The sequence below is a fragment of the Pocillopora verrucosa genome, chromosome 3 (assembly GCF_036669915.1).
Source record: "Pocillopora verrucosa isolate sample1 chromosome 3, ASM3666991v2, whole genome shotgun sequence".
NCBI lineage: Eukaryota > Metazoa > Cnidaria > Anthozoa > Scleractinia > Pocilloporidae > Pocillopora > Pocillopora verrucosa.
Window position 1 is genome coordinate 27904323 of NC_089314.1, and position 15749 is coordinate 27920071.

The 15749-nt window shown below is 38.9% G+C and overlaps 2 protein-coding genes across 2 annotated transcripts in view; both read right to left on the reverse strand.

Moving 5' to 3' along the window:
- Nucleotides 1-8629, reverse strand: part of LOC136279465 (EGF-like repeat and discoidin I-like domain-containing protein 3) — an 8997-nt gene extending 368 nt beyond the window's left edge. Inside the window, exons 1-9 of the mRNA XM_066163299.1 lie at nucleotides 8426-8629; nucleotides 5395-5509; nucleotides 4726-4936; nucleotides 4236-4389; nucleotides 3758-3937; nucleotides 3256-3370; nucleotides 2586-2787; nucleotides 1906-2062; nucleotides 1-1238 (exon numbers count right to left, since the gene is read on the reverse strand). The exon at nucleotides 1-1238 is cut by the window's left edge and continues 368 nt beyond it. Coding sequence (XP_066019396.1) covers nucleotides 967-1238; nucleotides 1906-2062; nucleotides 2586-2787; nucleotides 3256-3370; nucleotides 3758-3937; nucleotides 4236-4389; nucleotides 4726-4936; nucleotides 5395-5509; nucleotides 8426-8489 — 1470 coding nt within the window. The 5' untranslated portion in view covers nucleotides 8490-8629 and the 3' untranslated portion in view covers nucleotides 1-966. The remainder of the gene's footprint in view (nucleotides 1239-1905; nucleotides 2063-2585; nucleotides 2788-3255; nucleotides 3371-3757; nucleotides 3938-4235; nucleotides 4390-4725; nucleotides 4937-5394; nucleotides 5510-8425) is intronic.
- The window catches only part of LOC131799659 (uncharacterized), a gene marked incomplete in the record, with an annotated part of 189028 nt that overhangs the window by 82354 nt on the left and 90925 nt on the right, over nucleotides 1-15749 (reverse strand).

A 15749-nucleotide genomic window follows, 5' to 3' on the forward strand; every position in this document is an offset into this window, starting at 1 on the left:
ACAATATGGCGTGATAATAAACCTGTCACGATTCAGAATTGAAAAATACTCTTTATTTAAAAATTTCCGAGGTACTCTTGAATTAAGGGGGTTTGTTGTTTTCGAAATTGTGATGCTGCTATTCACCCTTAATAAGAGTTGGAAGCAATTAAATTCAAGCGCAGATTTTTACACTTCGACATGACGCCAAAACTACACGTTTCTGCCTTTCCTATGTGCGTCTTGGTGTTTTGAATATAAGAGTAATTCAGTCAATTAATTTCCGATCAATACGGAACATGGTTTCTTGTTTATCTTGTTTATCAGAGTGATCGAGCGGCAGGAGCCCATTACGTCGAACGGTGAATAATATTCACCCATTTGTAACCAATGAGAGTAAAAGCAAGAAGGGTACGCTTTACAACAATAAATAATATCGACTTGAATTTGTTTTTACCGAGCAATTTTAGTATTTACATAAAGCTAAAACGTAAGCTCTTATCTTAGTTAGCCGGCAGATCTAGTGCCCAAAGGGGAGGGTGAGGGGAAAGTGATATTTTCGCATGAAATGCGAAGAGAGCGTAAAGCTGGATCGTTGGAATTGTGCTTCACCCTCGAGTGAATTGTCGATCGGAGGTAAGGCGTAATAAAGGAAGAATCGCACTCCTTCCCTCGCTCGTCACCCGCACTTTGCGCTCGCCTAGCGCTTGTCTCCGTTAACCTGCTTAACGCAAAAAAAATTACGCCTGTTCCGCAGGCTAAGCGAATTTTCCCCCCTTCATCTCATTTCCACGCTAACGTAACAGGCTTAAATTATTAACCGGAAATATCTACAATGTTGGCAGTCGCCAGACTCTAGTTAACTTTCTCTGGCTTGTGACGCTACTCAGTCCACACACCTCCAGACCCCCGCCTCCAGTTCTTGATTAACATACTTTTTCACAAGGTTTCTACCGTTCCGATAGAAATTTGATCAGGAATCTGTCATTAGTAATCAGTCAGTATTACGAGGAGAAAACTTAGAGTTAGAGGAAGTGATAAACTGAAAATATGACGTTGCTCTGTTGAAGAGGGCATAAAGTTATAACCTAACGAGTCGTTACTTGGATGATCTCGCACAATTACAATCATGTCCTTTGGTCTTGTAGGCCTTAAATTCAGTCTTGACGTTGTCTTATGTGTTGTACGGGCCTTGGTATCCTGTGTGGAATGTTGATCTGGATTTATCGTGGTGTTTAGTTGATTCTTCGTTCCACAAACTGAAAAATGAACACAACAATGAACAACCATGACACATCCGTCAAAAAGAAGTCATAAATTCAACCATTAATCATCGGTAACTGGTGAGTTAAGTCCCTTGAATACTTATCTCTCTTAAAAAAACTTACTCGAAAAAGTGAGATTTTTCGCTCTTATATCGGAATGGTATCGATTCTTCACTACGCGCAGCGGATAGTCTACAAAACTTTGCTTACGCTTTTGACCAATCGGATACAAACTTGACTTCTCGACTTCATGGGATATTCTCCTTTCTGATTGGCCGCTGTGATTACTTTGGGTTAGGTTTTAGGACAATGAATCTAAAAGTACTCTTCGCTGCTAGTTCAATTGATTTATTGAATGATTAATGATCCATTAATTGGGAAGAAAAAATTTGATTGATTGCTCAATTATTTAATTTATTGATTTATCTTCAAAGCTCATGGTGAGTTTGTTTAGCTGAATAATTTTCATAACTTTTTGTCGATTTTCTGTCTTATCTAAAAGAAAGAAAGACGGGTCATAATTCATTGAGAAAAAGCAATTCCCCTCTGTTTCCTTAAATAATAGGTGATGCGCAGTGTATTTGAAAAGACAGTAACATTTTAAATGACTCCCTTGTGCGATGTCATTGACCAGTAACTAGAAAATAAGTGCTACACTTACCGGAATTAGCCATGCTACATCCATAGATTTCTAGTCTCACACAAGGTATTTCGTACTGCCTGGAGAGAAGCGGTCGAATTCGCACGAGCCGAGCTCTAAAGGGCGCTGGTAGCTTGTTTTGTCGAGCCCGCAAATTTTTGCGATAACCTTCAAATATCTGAGGAGATAATAATGTCATGTGAGTGTCGGTCAAAGTACATGATCCAAAACAGTTTGTTACTGAAAACGTTACTGGCCAAGCAGGATAAGAGTAGGAAAAACCAATATCCTATGAAGAACTATATTTCAATTTAGCGTCGAAGGGATCCAGGATTGTGTTGGTTTTTCTTATCTGCACATACTATCTGATTGCTCTTGAAATCTCGACACGTTACTCCGCTCTAAGATAATCCCGATATGGCAGCTTGTTTAGCGTCAAACCCTTTTACGAATGTCTCGAAGAATGTAGACATGGCTAAATTTTGCGGTACCGTGCATTTGGATTCACATGTTCAACTTAAGGGACGTGCTCTCATTCTTCACATGAATATCCAAACAATACACGAGGTATTCTAAACTGTGATCATTAATCATGCCCAATCAATTGATCTTAATGGTACAGTGTAAGCTCAAAGGCAGTTTTACTGACGACACAAGAGATGATCTTGATTATACTGAGACATGTCACGAGTAGCACTCACCGTTCCTTCTTGATATTCAAACCAAGTTATCCCGTCACAGCTGTAGTTAAGTTTGTACCTCAACGCAATGTTTCCATTTGCTGGGACACCTTGTGTGGCTATTGCGGTGACAATAGAGTTGTTTAACAGGTCCACTTGTAAGAAAGGATTCATATCCGCGTCTGCTGCACACCAACCCCCTAGCGATCTATGGTTAAGGCTCCTGGAGAGAAACAAGTAAAGAGGAAAGTTAGAACAGCTTGATCAGAAAGTTTCGTGGATATCCTACAGGCATGCAGCTTACAATCCATGGGGAGAAGACTTTTTCTTCAGCCACCTTATGGTCCAGCATAAGTATGATTAGAGTTGACTCCGAGCAGTTAAGTATTTTTCCACTTTCTTTGGATTTAGACTTTAAAAGAAACTTTTGGTTACTAGCAAATGAGATTTCCCGCTGTAAATATCTTATACATTCAGAGGTACGTTATCATTTCAATAACTTCATTGGTGAAGATTTTTATCAGTTTTTAGATAAATGCACGAGCTAACTTTGAAAAAAAAAATCAATTACCGGTACTTAGTCCTGATATATAAGTCGGTTCAATATATCAAACCAAGGATGCCAACTAGACGTTCTGATCGACTGGCAACTCGAAAGACACTTTTTTAAGTAACAAATTATTTAACAAACCACTGATTATGAAGTCTTGCTTCCGATGGTCGGGTCCAAACACTGTCGAAAGAGGAAGCTTTTATTTGCGACTCGTTAATCGCACCAGACTGCATTCCAAGGGCATAAGAACATGCTGTGGAGAATCGTAGTGAGAGAAATAAATCAGACACTTTGAAAATTATAATGCAAGCTTGACTTTTGAATTATTGCACTTTAATTGAATTGTGGGAGACTCGTTTAGCAATTTTTCTGTTAACTCTAGTTTTGTGAAGCCTCATAGATTGGTTAAACCCCAAGACTAGAAAGCACTGGACAGATGTTTATGTTTCAATATGTCACGGTGTTGTTGAGAACATATCATTTCTACAAACAGGTCCGTGTAGATTGCATTTGGTTCAACCTAGCGGACATTTTAGAAAATAATTTCACGTTAGTTCAGCAGATGACCGTGAAAAGTTGTCAGTAGAAGTAACAGCGCCAAAAGCATTTACTGAGGACTTCACCGAAGCAATCAACTTACCGATGGGAATTGTATTTGTATCAGTGGCTAGGCTGTCAGTGCTACGTGACCTGTTCCCCGTCTTAGAACTCAGCGTTGAAAATTTCGGAGGCAAACCAGTTAATGGAGCCTTGGTTACTGAAGAAGAGTCTGCTGCTGCCTGGCTTGGTGACATTGTAGCCTTGGTAGGGTGTGGGCAGGCTGAAATAGAAGGGTATCATGTTTTTGTCGGTTAATATAAAGAACAGTTTTTCTTCCTGCACAAAAAACGCTGACTTGTAGAAAATTTGGTCACAAAATTTTTCTGCGCTTGGTCATGATTTTTTATGCCGGCTCGTTAAGGTCTTCGTTGGAACACTGAGTTTTTCACTTTGAACTTGTTGGCCGTTGGAATTATTTCTAGGACCTTCCTTGACGAACAATTTCCATTCACCGTTTATGCTCTAAAAAGTAGATGATCCAATCCTCAATGGATTGATCTTCGCTTTTTTCCTGTTACCTTGGCTTGTTTCGCATCCATATAATTCCAGTCTCAGACAAATGGTTTCCAGCTGATTCCATTCCAAGGGCAACACTCTAATGAACCGAGCCAATATGGAAGGTGAAAGCGTGTTCGTTACCACACTATCAGAATCATTATTTGCCTGAAATATCTGCAAAAAAAAAAGTCGAACACAGTCATTACTGAGTCTGTACTCGAGCTAAGCGGCCCATTTAACCGAATGTTATCTAACATTTATTGCGTGAAACGACCACGATTATTGCTACTCTTCCTGGAATGAATAAGATGCTGGTATATCGCAGATCACCACCTCCCGACCTTTTGCCCAAAATCTCATTATGATTCCCTGACGATGCCGACGCCCATTTATACTCCAGGACAAGGAAAGATACTGTGAGAGTACTAGAACCCAGGTCTATCAGAAGTAAAGCGTGCTAGTCCCAGTCCTCCATATTTACTGAGTTTCTCGCAACTTGTTGTTACTTACAACAGGTACTCCTTGTATGGCATAAGAATGCCATTTGATTCCATCGCAACTGTAGTTCAAAGAGTATGACGCCACCCAGTAACCAGCCATAATGATGTCAATTCCCTGAGAAGCTACAGCTGACACGTTTGTTGTCCTCTGTAAGTCAATTTGAAACCACTGATCCAAGTCCACGTCTTCTGCACACCAAGCCCCGAATGAGTTCGACGTTCTAGGATGAAATCATGTTAAGGCATTAATCTGTTGTATTGAAAAGACAGCTGCTGTTCAGCTGCTTTTATTGTGTCAGAAAAGTTAGTTTTATCGAGCCACATGACACCTTCGTCAGACATAGTTGCAAGTTCGTTTTGGCTCTTTAAATCAACTCTTGCTTTTGCTCTACTTACATTGGATAATTTCTTTTCATACTTAAATTGGATACCCGACAGAGAAATTTTCAATGGAGTGCCGGAAGTAATCCATGATTCCATTAGTTTTGCCTAACATGCTTCGTGCTGCACTGACTCCAGAAGACTCGCGCCACTTCCTCAACCAATCAAATGCAATTCTTAGGTATTGAATTAGTTGTGCAGACTTTTGGAACCATTTAATGTATCTTTAGTCTCTCCGCATCGTATAAAACATCATCAAATCAGAATGTAGTTTTATTATTGTGCTGATGATACTCACAAATTGTTATGGAGTCGTCCTGCAGACGGCAGCAACCAGTCGCTCATGGATGTAGATGCCGAAAGCTGCGAGTCATGTATTGAGCCTGACGCCAAGCCAAGAGGCGATGAGCAACCTGAGAAAAATAGAAAGCCTCGTGTTACTTCTTTTGATTTAGGAGGGATGTAAAAGTCACTGGCAGTGGCATGGTCTACTTGTTAGTCATTCAGTCAGTCCGCGAGTCAGAGAGCGAGCAAGCCGGTGATGAGTTGGTCAGGTAGCAGTCATCTAAAAATGAGAATCGATGCTGACTAATTAGCATTTTTGCTGTGACCGTGTCTCAGTTTGCACACAGATGACCATATGTTTAACTCCCCTTATCTTACTCAAAACCAGTTCCGCAAGCGAAGAATGTCGCAGGTGTAGGGCTTAATTGTTGAATAACTGCTCTCCTGTTTCAAAGCAACGCCAATTAAAAATGGTTTTGTCAACGTAATGAGAGACCATCGCTTGAAAGTTTTCAAAATCGATACGCTAAAGAAAGTTTCTGGGAAAGAAGCAAAATTACAAAATGATAAGTGCTCCTGCAGAGATCATTACTGTGGAAGAGTGAGAGCAACAGAAAGAAGACGTAAAAATAAAGGTTTCTACGGGTACTTTATTCTTAAATTTCAGTCATTGATGGCAGTCACCGCTGATGTGTTTCTAAATCAGTGGTCCACGAAGAAACCTGATCTTTCTACACATGTTTTCTCAATTAAATATTACAGTTTCCGTAATAGATTTTAAAAATTCTTATTTTCTCCTCGCTAATTTGGGGAACAGTTGTCGTGGGCGCTCAATGCCATTGAGCCACTCTCCCCTACTTTCTTATGTTAACGGATGGTCATAGCTTGGAGGGTATTCAATTCCGAGTCAGAGTGTTTACTTTACAACAATAGCGAGCTGGGGGAAACTGTCAAAAGTAAATTAATTAACTGCTAATGAAAAATAATGACCTGTCTGAAGCTATTCATCACTCTGGACAGCCGACAACTCAATGCTGATCGATTGATCACAGAACAAGAGGCCTGTTTACTGGAGCAATGCTCAACATCTAGGGCCTGGTGAACTGATTTAATCGTCTTAAAAGTGATTTAACTGGTGGGTATTTCATAGAGGAGCCGTTTGATTAAAACTTTGTCTGATAAAGGACGACGCGTGTCTCAGAAAGTGTTTGTGTCTCTTCTAACTGCGGCCGTGCAAAGGCTGCAATCATCGCACAACAGTTTCGGCCATTCTTAGAACGAAATTATGAAATGAAACAGTTGTTTCTAGAGGTATTAGGTAAATTTCGTTCAGTGAGGACTGGCAGTTTTATTGTGAGCTAAGATATTGTTAGCTAGCTGAAATATTCCAAACTTCGCCCATATACCTGCGATTAAGCGATAAGCTAATTACACATAGAGGGCTGACCAAAAGCCCTCGTTTTACACGATTTCTTTGTGTCTTCTTGTAACGTTTAGGAACCCTATTCCTCTCAATGCAGGCGATTTAGTGGGAAAAATCATCGCTATTCTTTCGAAATACACAACAACCTCAAGAAGTTTATTGATTAGTCAAAAGTGCACATTTTAAGCTCTAGTCTGGTGTCAATTAGCTTTTCAGACAAGTAACCGACAAGTACATCTACAGCTTCACTCGGATCTGTTTTCGTGCCGCTGTTCCTGCGGTCTTTCAGTACATTTGTATCATTTCAAAGCAGAGATGTTCAGTTTCGACTGTTAACCAATAATACTGCAAGAGCTGTATTTCTGTCCAGTTTAAGTTGTTAAGAGAATGATCAATGAAAACTATCACCACAACGCCCTTAAACAAAAGCATGCCGCGAAGGTTAAACGCTCGTATCGTCAGCAGTGAAACATTTCAACAGTTCACTCAGTTTTACTCACGTGTGAAAGATGTCCGATCAAGACAGAAAGTCCAGGGACTTCGATCCGCGACTAAATTTGATTGGATCCATTTAAAAACTGACTAAAAATCGGGTTTGTATTTTGCGTTTTGGCCCAGGTTTGTTACTTTGATCGAATGGTTTGGCTGACGTGTATCACAGATATCTTATCGGGTTCCTTTCACCATTTACGCACTGGCTTCAATGAAAATGATTCAATAATTTATAACAGAAGAAGTGTACTTTAACGTATTTAAATATAGTTAAGGGAGTCAATGCTCAGTTTGCAAGACGAGACTACAATACCAGCTGCGTTTATAAGAAACGAACAATCACTTTCCTAACTTGCCTACATGGACATAAATCATTACTATTTTCCTCGTTAAAAGTTATATGCCACAAATTTCAAAGTGAGATAGTATTAGAGAACGAAAAATAACTCTACTCGTTCTAAGATCACTCAGATAATTTAACAATAAAGTCTTGGCAAGGAGAGAGTGAATTAAGACCCACAAATATTTTGTTAACCGCACATTCTCGTGCTTTAACATGAAAAAAATCCCGACTTCAGATTTCATCTCATTTGGATACGAACTCAGTGAGAATAAAAGTGATTTAAGAGAGCTAAATAGAGGTATTAATCAAAACTGGTACTTGTGGGAGGACGCGATAGTGGATTAATCAGAAAAGCAAACTGAAATACGTCAAGACTGCCTTAAGCTATGGGGAAACAGTCTTCGGTTTTCCGGCCATGTTTCACCCAACTATCTAGGAATGCTTCATGGCCCTACGAATTGCTTAGTATTAATAAATACAGCAATTTCGTTTTTTTAGCCGTTTAGAGGCGTCAAACTTAAGTTTCTCTATCCTATAATGGGCTTATGTTTGCTATAACTGTGGCTTAATTGCCACCCGCTGTACGAGACGAGGAACATTTTTTGCCGTCAAGTGGAATTGAAATCGACCCTGATTCCTGTTTTCAATCGTGGCGGCGTATCGAAGCACTTATTTCAAATGCATTGCGGAAAGCTACAGAATTCACGGATTTTCCCTCTCGTGAACGACACCAAAACCTTGAAAACGGATAGAAAAGTGTGAATAATCTCTACTCGACTAGCTTACCTGCGATAGCTTCCTCTGTGGCTGTGAAATATAAAACAAACACGAGAAAAATTGTCCAACGCATCTTCGCAAAGAATTTGACTCCAGCCTTGAAGAGTGAGCTTCAAATAATAAACTTAACCTCTTTGAGGTAATTCTACTTCTTCACTTCTCTACAGATCCACGCTTCGACCTCGACGAGGGTTTTTGGGCTCTGATTTCACACATAGATCTTCACTTTGTAATATGATTACAAATTTAATCCGCAAAATCCGCAAATCTGTTGCCCTCAAGGGGTCACAGCGACAAAACCGGAAAGGCGGCGCATTGTTTACGCTCGAAAGTATGAGCCGGGTGTGTTGTAGTCATACATCATGATCGATCACTGTCTGGAGGCAGCAAATTGTAGAGCTGCAAGCGCGGTACATGTTACTGAGAGGACATTCGCTTGTCATAAACAACCTGGAAAATGCACCTTGGTGGCGCTGAGAAATATTTTAATGGCGAAAGAACAATGCAGAGTGGTTTTAACACAATGCAATCCTCGAACGGAACGTGCTTTCCGCTTTGCCACTTCGTACAAGAGCTAAGTAACAGGTTTTCGGACACTGAATTTTCATGAATAGCGTAGAACGGCATCCAGGGTTCTTTCTTTCATAGTTTGCCTGTTTGAAATTGTCACTCTTGCTCTGTAAGCAATTTCGTAAATGTCGCAAGCTATGAAACCTTAGACCTGGGGGGGGTGTTTCTCCTGTTCTTCTCTTAATGGGTCATAAATCGTCTTTAATTCGACAGTTGACGGAGTTGAAACAAGCCATCTAAGACATCAGCTAAACGCAACTTTTGGCGTTCCTCCTCGCGATAGTTGAGAGTAAAATTTAATTGAATAGCGATTAGATGAAAGATCACTACAGTTATGAGTTACCAGCCATTCGCATTTTTTAATGTTAGTCTTTATTCAGAAGGTCAGAGGTATCTTTTTCCAACATTCCCTTCACTGTGTTCATCCTCCACCGATATGTTACGAACTCGCATGGTAACCGGTTTCCAAATGGCTTGAAGAAGCACTCCGTGTTTTGTCAGAGTCGCATCCCATAAAATCTTGATTTTGTTAAATTTTCTCTAGTTGTGTACATAATAAACTTCGATGATCTTAGTCCTCATAAAATATATAGTTCGCTGTAAAAATATGTTTTTGAATGAAAAGTGAGACCACTAGTCCCTTATAAATCAGTTATGTTTTACTCTCAAGGTATCAAAAATGACAAATGTAACCAATGTTATTTAGCAACTTTCAGGGCTATTGCTAATGGGTAAAGTATCATAATCAAGTTTTAGAAAAGAGAGAAATATTTCAGCGGTTAATTTATTGAGCTTTCCTCCGGACGGAACTCGCACTGATGGTCAGTGTTGCTTACGAACTCTCTTATCGTTAAGTGGTCTTTATCCCAGATTAGGGAATTTTTTCTGCATCCTCGGCGTTTCCGTTTCAAACAGTTTTGGTACTTGATGGAGGAAAAAAGCCCCCGATTATCATTAGCACTGTGTTAACTTTGGAGTCAGGGTAACGAAGACGTTTACAACGCCAACTTAAGCATAAGCCTCATTTTTTTAAACAATTTTTGAGAATCGTAATGGTATACTATAAGAGAAAAATGATTTTAAAAGTTCTAATTTTAAGGAGAGGTTCATTATAATAGTAGCTTTGTGAGATTACATTTGTTTATTTATCACATCACTTTGAAATCAGTGGTGATCCTTGCCTTCCTGTGGCAATCTACATCTGTTTGGCTCATAGCAGTGCAATTTTGCACACGAATCGCTCTATTTTGCGTTTTAATCGCATGCCTTTTCCAGCCATTGAAAACGGAACACTAAAAAAATAGCAATCAGAATTCATGGCTTGCTTAAAGTAACCAAATAGGTTGCAGCAAAATGAAAATGAAAGACTCGACAAGCCATTTTGTGGCGAATTGTGCAACTCTTGTCGCAAAATCTTTGCTTAAAAAAAGATGAAAAAATACGATTTCAAATTGATTGTAATAATTACGTGGTATTTGAACTACGAGTTAAATTTCGATTGTTTGTTTATCTTGTAATATTTTGTGTATCAAAAAAAGGCTTGACTAAATGACTACTTGGGTTAAAATAACGTTTTGGTGCGCCAAGAAAGACCTTTTTCGTTCCATACCATTTTTCAATTCTGTGAAAATTCGTTGTCATGGCCACTTTGATTTGACATCTTTATTTCTTCACCCGAGCCAGCGAGTTCAGTGAAACCATATGCATGCCAGATAATTCTTGTATCGTATGGCTTCGCGTGCGATAAATACGATTTAAACCTGCTACACCCAAGCCAAAAGGTTAGACGGCAATTAATAACTGTCCACCGAAGAATTCTCTGACTCAGACACATCATGACATTGGACATCAATTATTTCAACTTGACACTCGAAACTCGAAACCCTTCTTGTTTCACTAAGAGTTGATTTATCATTTCGCTTCACTGATATTTTTTGTCTCAGTTCGAAAATTTTGGTCTCTGTAGATAAACATCGAGCTGCCTGTTTTTTCGACTATGCGTCTTCCCCTTAAATTAAAAATCACTCAATCTTGCAGTTAAGATCTTTTTTTTGTTTGAAATGTGCGTGCTATTTTCATAAAAGAAATGTTTTGTTGTTTAGTTTGATTTTGAAAGAGGTGGATAGCTGATATGTCTCATTTACACTAGGAAAAACTTTATATTGGTTTAGTTTTCATCCTTCACGTAGCCTTTAGCAAAAATGAGGAGTTCTTTAGGAGTGTACAAACTTGGTAAACTAACCGACTTGAGCTTTTCGACCGAGGGCTAACGAGAAAACAAGAATTTTTTCATTTTTAGTAAATTTCTCAGATGTCTGTTAGGATATTGTCCACTTAGTCAACAACCTGAACTATTTAAGATAAGAGATTCCTCAGATATTTTCAGTGACTTGAACTACTTCATTTAAAGCAAAAGAGAATTGAGACCAGTCAGAAACAGCGACGCCAGGGCCTCTTTCTTCGTAACTGAAAAGCATTACAGCAAGAGATACAGTCGAAACTGTATCAAGCGGCACCTTAGTAAGCGGTCACCCTGTATATATCAGTGGTCGCTTTTCAAAGTCCCGAAATTGCTACCTTTAATTATTGAAATTTTCACCTTTGACTGAGTCCCAACAGCCTCTTTGTATTGTCCTCCACCTGAACTGAACGGTCATTAAAAGCGACACTACTCAAATGAAATTAAGAATAATCTTCCAAGTAAAAATTTTATCCCATTTTATCTCCCGAAATCAATTTTGGTAGTATTCCTGAGAGAGTTTAGTACATTAAGTGATCAATTATGGCATAAAATAGCGATTTTTATCGTTTTTGAAAAGACTCCTATTCCGTGGAACCTGTATTAGGCGGTTTCCCTGTATTTAGTGGTCACCCAGTGTTCCCCTGTGGGTAACTTCTCAATGCAGTTTCCACTGTATCTTTGCAGTTGAGTTTGGAGCGTATTGTTTTCGGAAAAATACATTACCTCTCAAAGAAAACGGTCGTGTTGAAACATGCCTTGAATATTGTGTGTCTGCCAAATAATAAATCTCAAATCGTCATTGTATTTACAGCAAAAACTCAGTGGTCTATAATCACCCTCATCTCATAGTTCAACGACGATTTGATAGATCAGGAACGGCGCAAAAATTTTTAGGAGACACGAAGCTGAATGAAGGAAAGTACTGCTAAATGTGTTACGACATCAAAATAATTTGAATATTGAATCTGACATTTTATTATTTTGTCCTGTCGGTAGACTTTCCACCCGCGTGGTTCTCAATCTTACTTTTTTCTATTTTAAGAGAAGGACTTGGCACATAAATACTTGTAATTTTCATTTCCGAACTGGAAGCAAAGAAATTGTAAGCTTTGATCCATGTCATGACCGCTCAAAAAAACTTTCAGAAAGGCTTATTTTGCATAATTACAGTTATGTTTATACGAAAAATCAGACGGAAGTCTGTGTGATTTTTTTCTTATTGATTATTAAAATGGACTTCCGTGGGTGATATTTGATTAGCAAGGCTGAAAAGAAACTGGGAAGTTTGTTGCATGGCCTAAGCAAGCAGGCTGAGATGGAACTACCATTGGGGGGGGGGGTTTGCATTATCTTATCTGTACTAGGTTTAGTTTTCTAATTTTATTCTTCTTATTTTTTTTCATCACTGGGTTGACCTGGTGATTCGATAATGAAGTATACCGTCAACAAGAAACGCCAGGAAAGACAGAAAACCAATAATCTAAAAAGCGAAGAAGAAAAAAAATTAAATAAATTAGACAACATTAAGACTTAAGTACAAGGATATATACATTCAGATTGCAAACTATTATATGGGAATAACTTGTAAATGGATGTTGGTGGTACCAGACACTTAGCAGGGATGAAAGACTGATCAGTTAAGCGCTTAATCAAATCCGTGCACGTGATCGTGGGCCCGGTGAAATTTTCATAAAGTGGAATTTAATTTTTCTGCTTTGAGGTAATATAAAACAATTTCCCGGAAATCACAACTCACACGAGCCCCCTTTCATGATGACCAGCTCGCCAAAGTAATTTGTTCCTCCATCTGGAAAAGGCGGTTAACCCACCGCCTGGATTCTTTACAGTGAAAATTTTGCTTTGCAGTCCACTCACCACGGACTCAAACAAACTCTAAGAAATCAGATGCCTGCGAAACTCAGGAACATCGATACGTGTTGAGCAATAATATTGTAAGTATACCACAATATTTATATCCTTTAAAGGGATAGATTAGTAGCTTCTTGGGAGCTAGATCGTTTATTTATCAAATAAGAGACCATGAGTTCATGTTCTCTCGTCATAAATTATCAATTTTTTCTTGATACAGAGAGAAGAGGGTCAGCGATATACACCTCAGCCCGACTTTCCCTTTGCCACGCCCTTGGTCTACAATATTTACCACAGCTGCTTGAGCATGTTGGTAGCGCCACTGAATGCGCTCATCCTTTGATGTATCCCAATTGTCTTCCTGAAGACTGAGCACCACTTCACCGAACAGTCCTGATGAAACAGCACAGAATACAGCCCAGGTCAGTGAGAACAAGGTCACCTTAAAAGCAGCAAAACATTAAGAATATATTGAGGATTTATTCAAGGTCGAGAATACTTTAGTTAGTCGGCACAGACATTTCAGTGGCAGATCCAGGTGATGGCTCGGATATGTTTTTATATAAACTTTATTAGGCCATCGACACGCTTGGAAACTGTCTCGAGAAACTAGTACTTTTTGTATAGTCAGATTAAAAATCGACAGAAATGAAGATGTTTAGCCTGAAAAATGAACAATTTTAGCATACAATTTGTTTTAATTAAAGAAACAATTTGCGTTTAGCTCGCACAGGCTGGAAGGGCACTGCCCAAACAGTTGTCCCCCTGTTAGCCCTGACCTATCTTACCCCATCAATACCAAGATATAGGTATTAATTCTTCGTTCTAACTGCCACGCATTTCTTACACTTCAAGATTTGAGAAATGAGTATCAAATCGAAGAAAATCCCTTGTTAATATTTTTGTTTCCTCTTACGTCACTAATGGAAGTGAAAGAGTCAGAGTAAAAGGAAACCCACCCGCAAGCTGATGAAAATGGCAATATTGACATCGGCGCTATATAAGTATTATTATTATTATTATTAAGCATGGCTGTCGAATGGTTGTTGCCGGTTTCTGTTGCATGAAAAGACCATGGGCAACTCTACTCCCTTAAGTGGGATGCCAAGCCATCAAATTTAAACCCGATATTTCGTCGTATCTCCCCGAAAATCCTTTGGTAGTCGTCTGTTCTCCGAATTGGAGAGGAGCATAGTGAGAATTGAGTTTCTTACCTAGGAACTCAGCACAATAGTCCTTTGTCAAAGCCCGCACCTTCTGTCAAGGCATAAAGTATGCTACCCATTTCACAGCCTGTGTCCCACAACAAAATGGACTTAAGTACTTACAAAAAATGTAAATCCTTTTGGTGATCCACATCTCTTATCCAAGTTAAACAGAAAGCTGACAAACAGGAAAATAGCAGTCACAAGACCGGTGATAAACACTACATAGAACAGGTTTAACCTGTTTGTTTGCCATTCAGGCAAGTTTGATATATCTGCATCCTTGTGGTACTGAGCAGTACATGCGACAGCGGCTGACAGAAGGGCCTGAAATTAAGAAAGCATGATTTATAATAGAAAAAAAAGTAATCGTTGCGTTAATTTGCTGGATTCAAGACAAGCGAATCAATTTGATGTCTTCGATAGATTCCGCCCTTTGAGGTTCAAGATTGAGTTTTAAAGTGCTCAGGTAATAAAACCATACAGTGCTGCTTGAAAATTATCATTTTTAGTCGGCGTAACAGGTGTATTTTGGGCATTCAGGGAAAATGAAGGTGGTAGCCGTGAAAAGAAAAAGCTTTCATTCCAATCGCAGCTCCGTCGCCGAAGACCTCTACAAAACCTTCAGTTACACAGGCTACTAATTCACCTCCTCATTGAATTTTGCTCATTCTCTATTTGAGCCTCTTTTCCAGTAAAATTCAAACAGACTCCTTCTTATGGCAGAGGTGTGTTTCACAAAATTTGTGATTTATATCTCCATCATTATTATGCATATATGATTAAGATTCCAAAGAGTGGTATTGTCGTTCAAAAATTGCCTTCAAATGTGTTAAAAATGCCACAACAGATACGGCCAGTTTGAAGACTCAATGTACTTGACTGCTGAATACAATACTTTGGTCTGTATCAAAATTGTATTGATGTAGTTGTAACAGTAGAGAAAAAAAAACTGATTTGTGAATTATTGCATTACAGAAATCTGTAATCTGATTGGTTGTTTTGCTTTTGGCTTTCATTTTCATTGGCTGAGAAAAAGAAACAACTCGGAAGAAAAAATAATACGATTCAAGAAGAAATCGTACTGCTGAGAGGCAATGAGACTGCTAGGATCAGCATTGAATTTAACATTTCCACGGTGAATATTTTTACACACCAGTTCTAAAATTTTCAGCATTCCCTCGGGATCCAACAGATACATCCAGTTTACAGTCTCCATTCTTAGCTTCCTGTTAACAAAGTGATCCACTTAGTTTTATATTATTTGAAATCCCTGGAAAACAAAACATGATAAAAACAAAAGTGCAAACATAACTTAATGCTAAAATTGATGTTATACCTTACCACAGTAATGTCATTATGGCATTAGTAAACCGATTAATTAGCGAGCTGTCTTAGCTCTGCGCAGTGTCTCGCTGCGACAGCTCACCTGAACGTACTATTACAA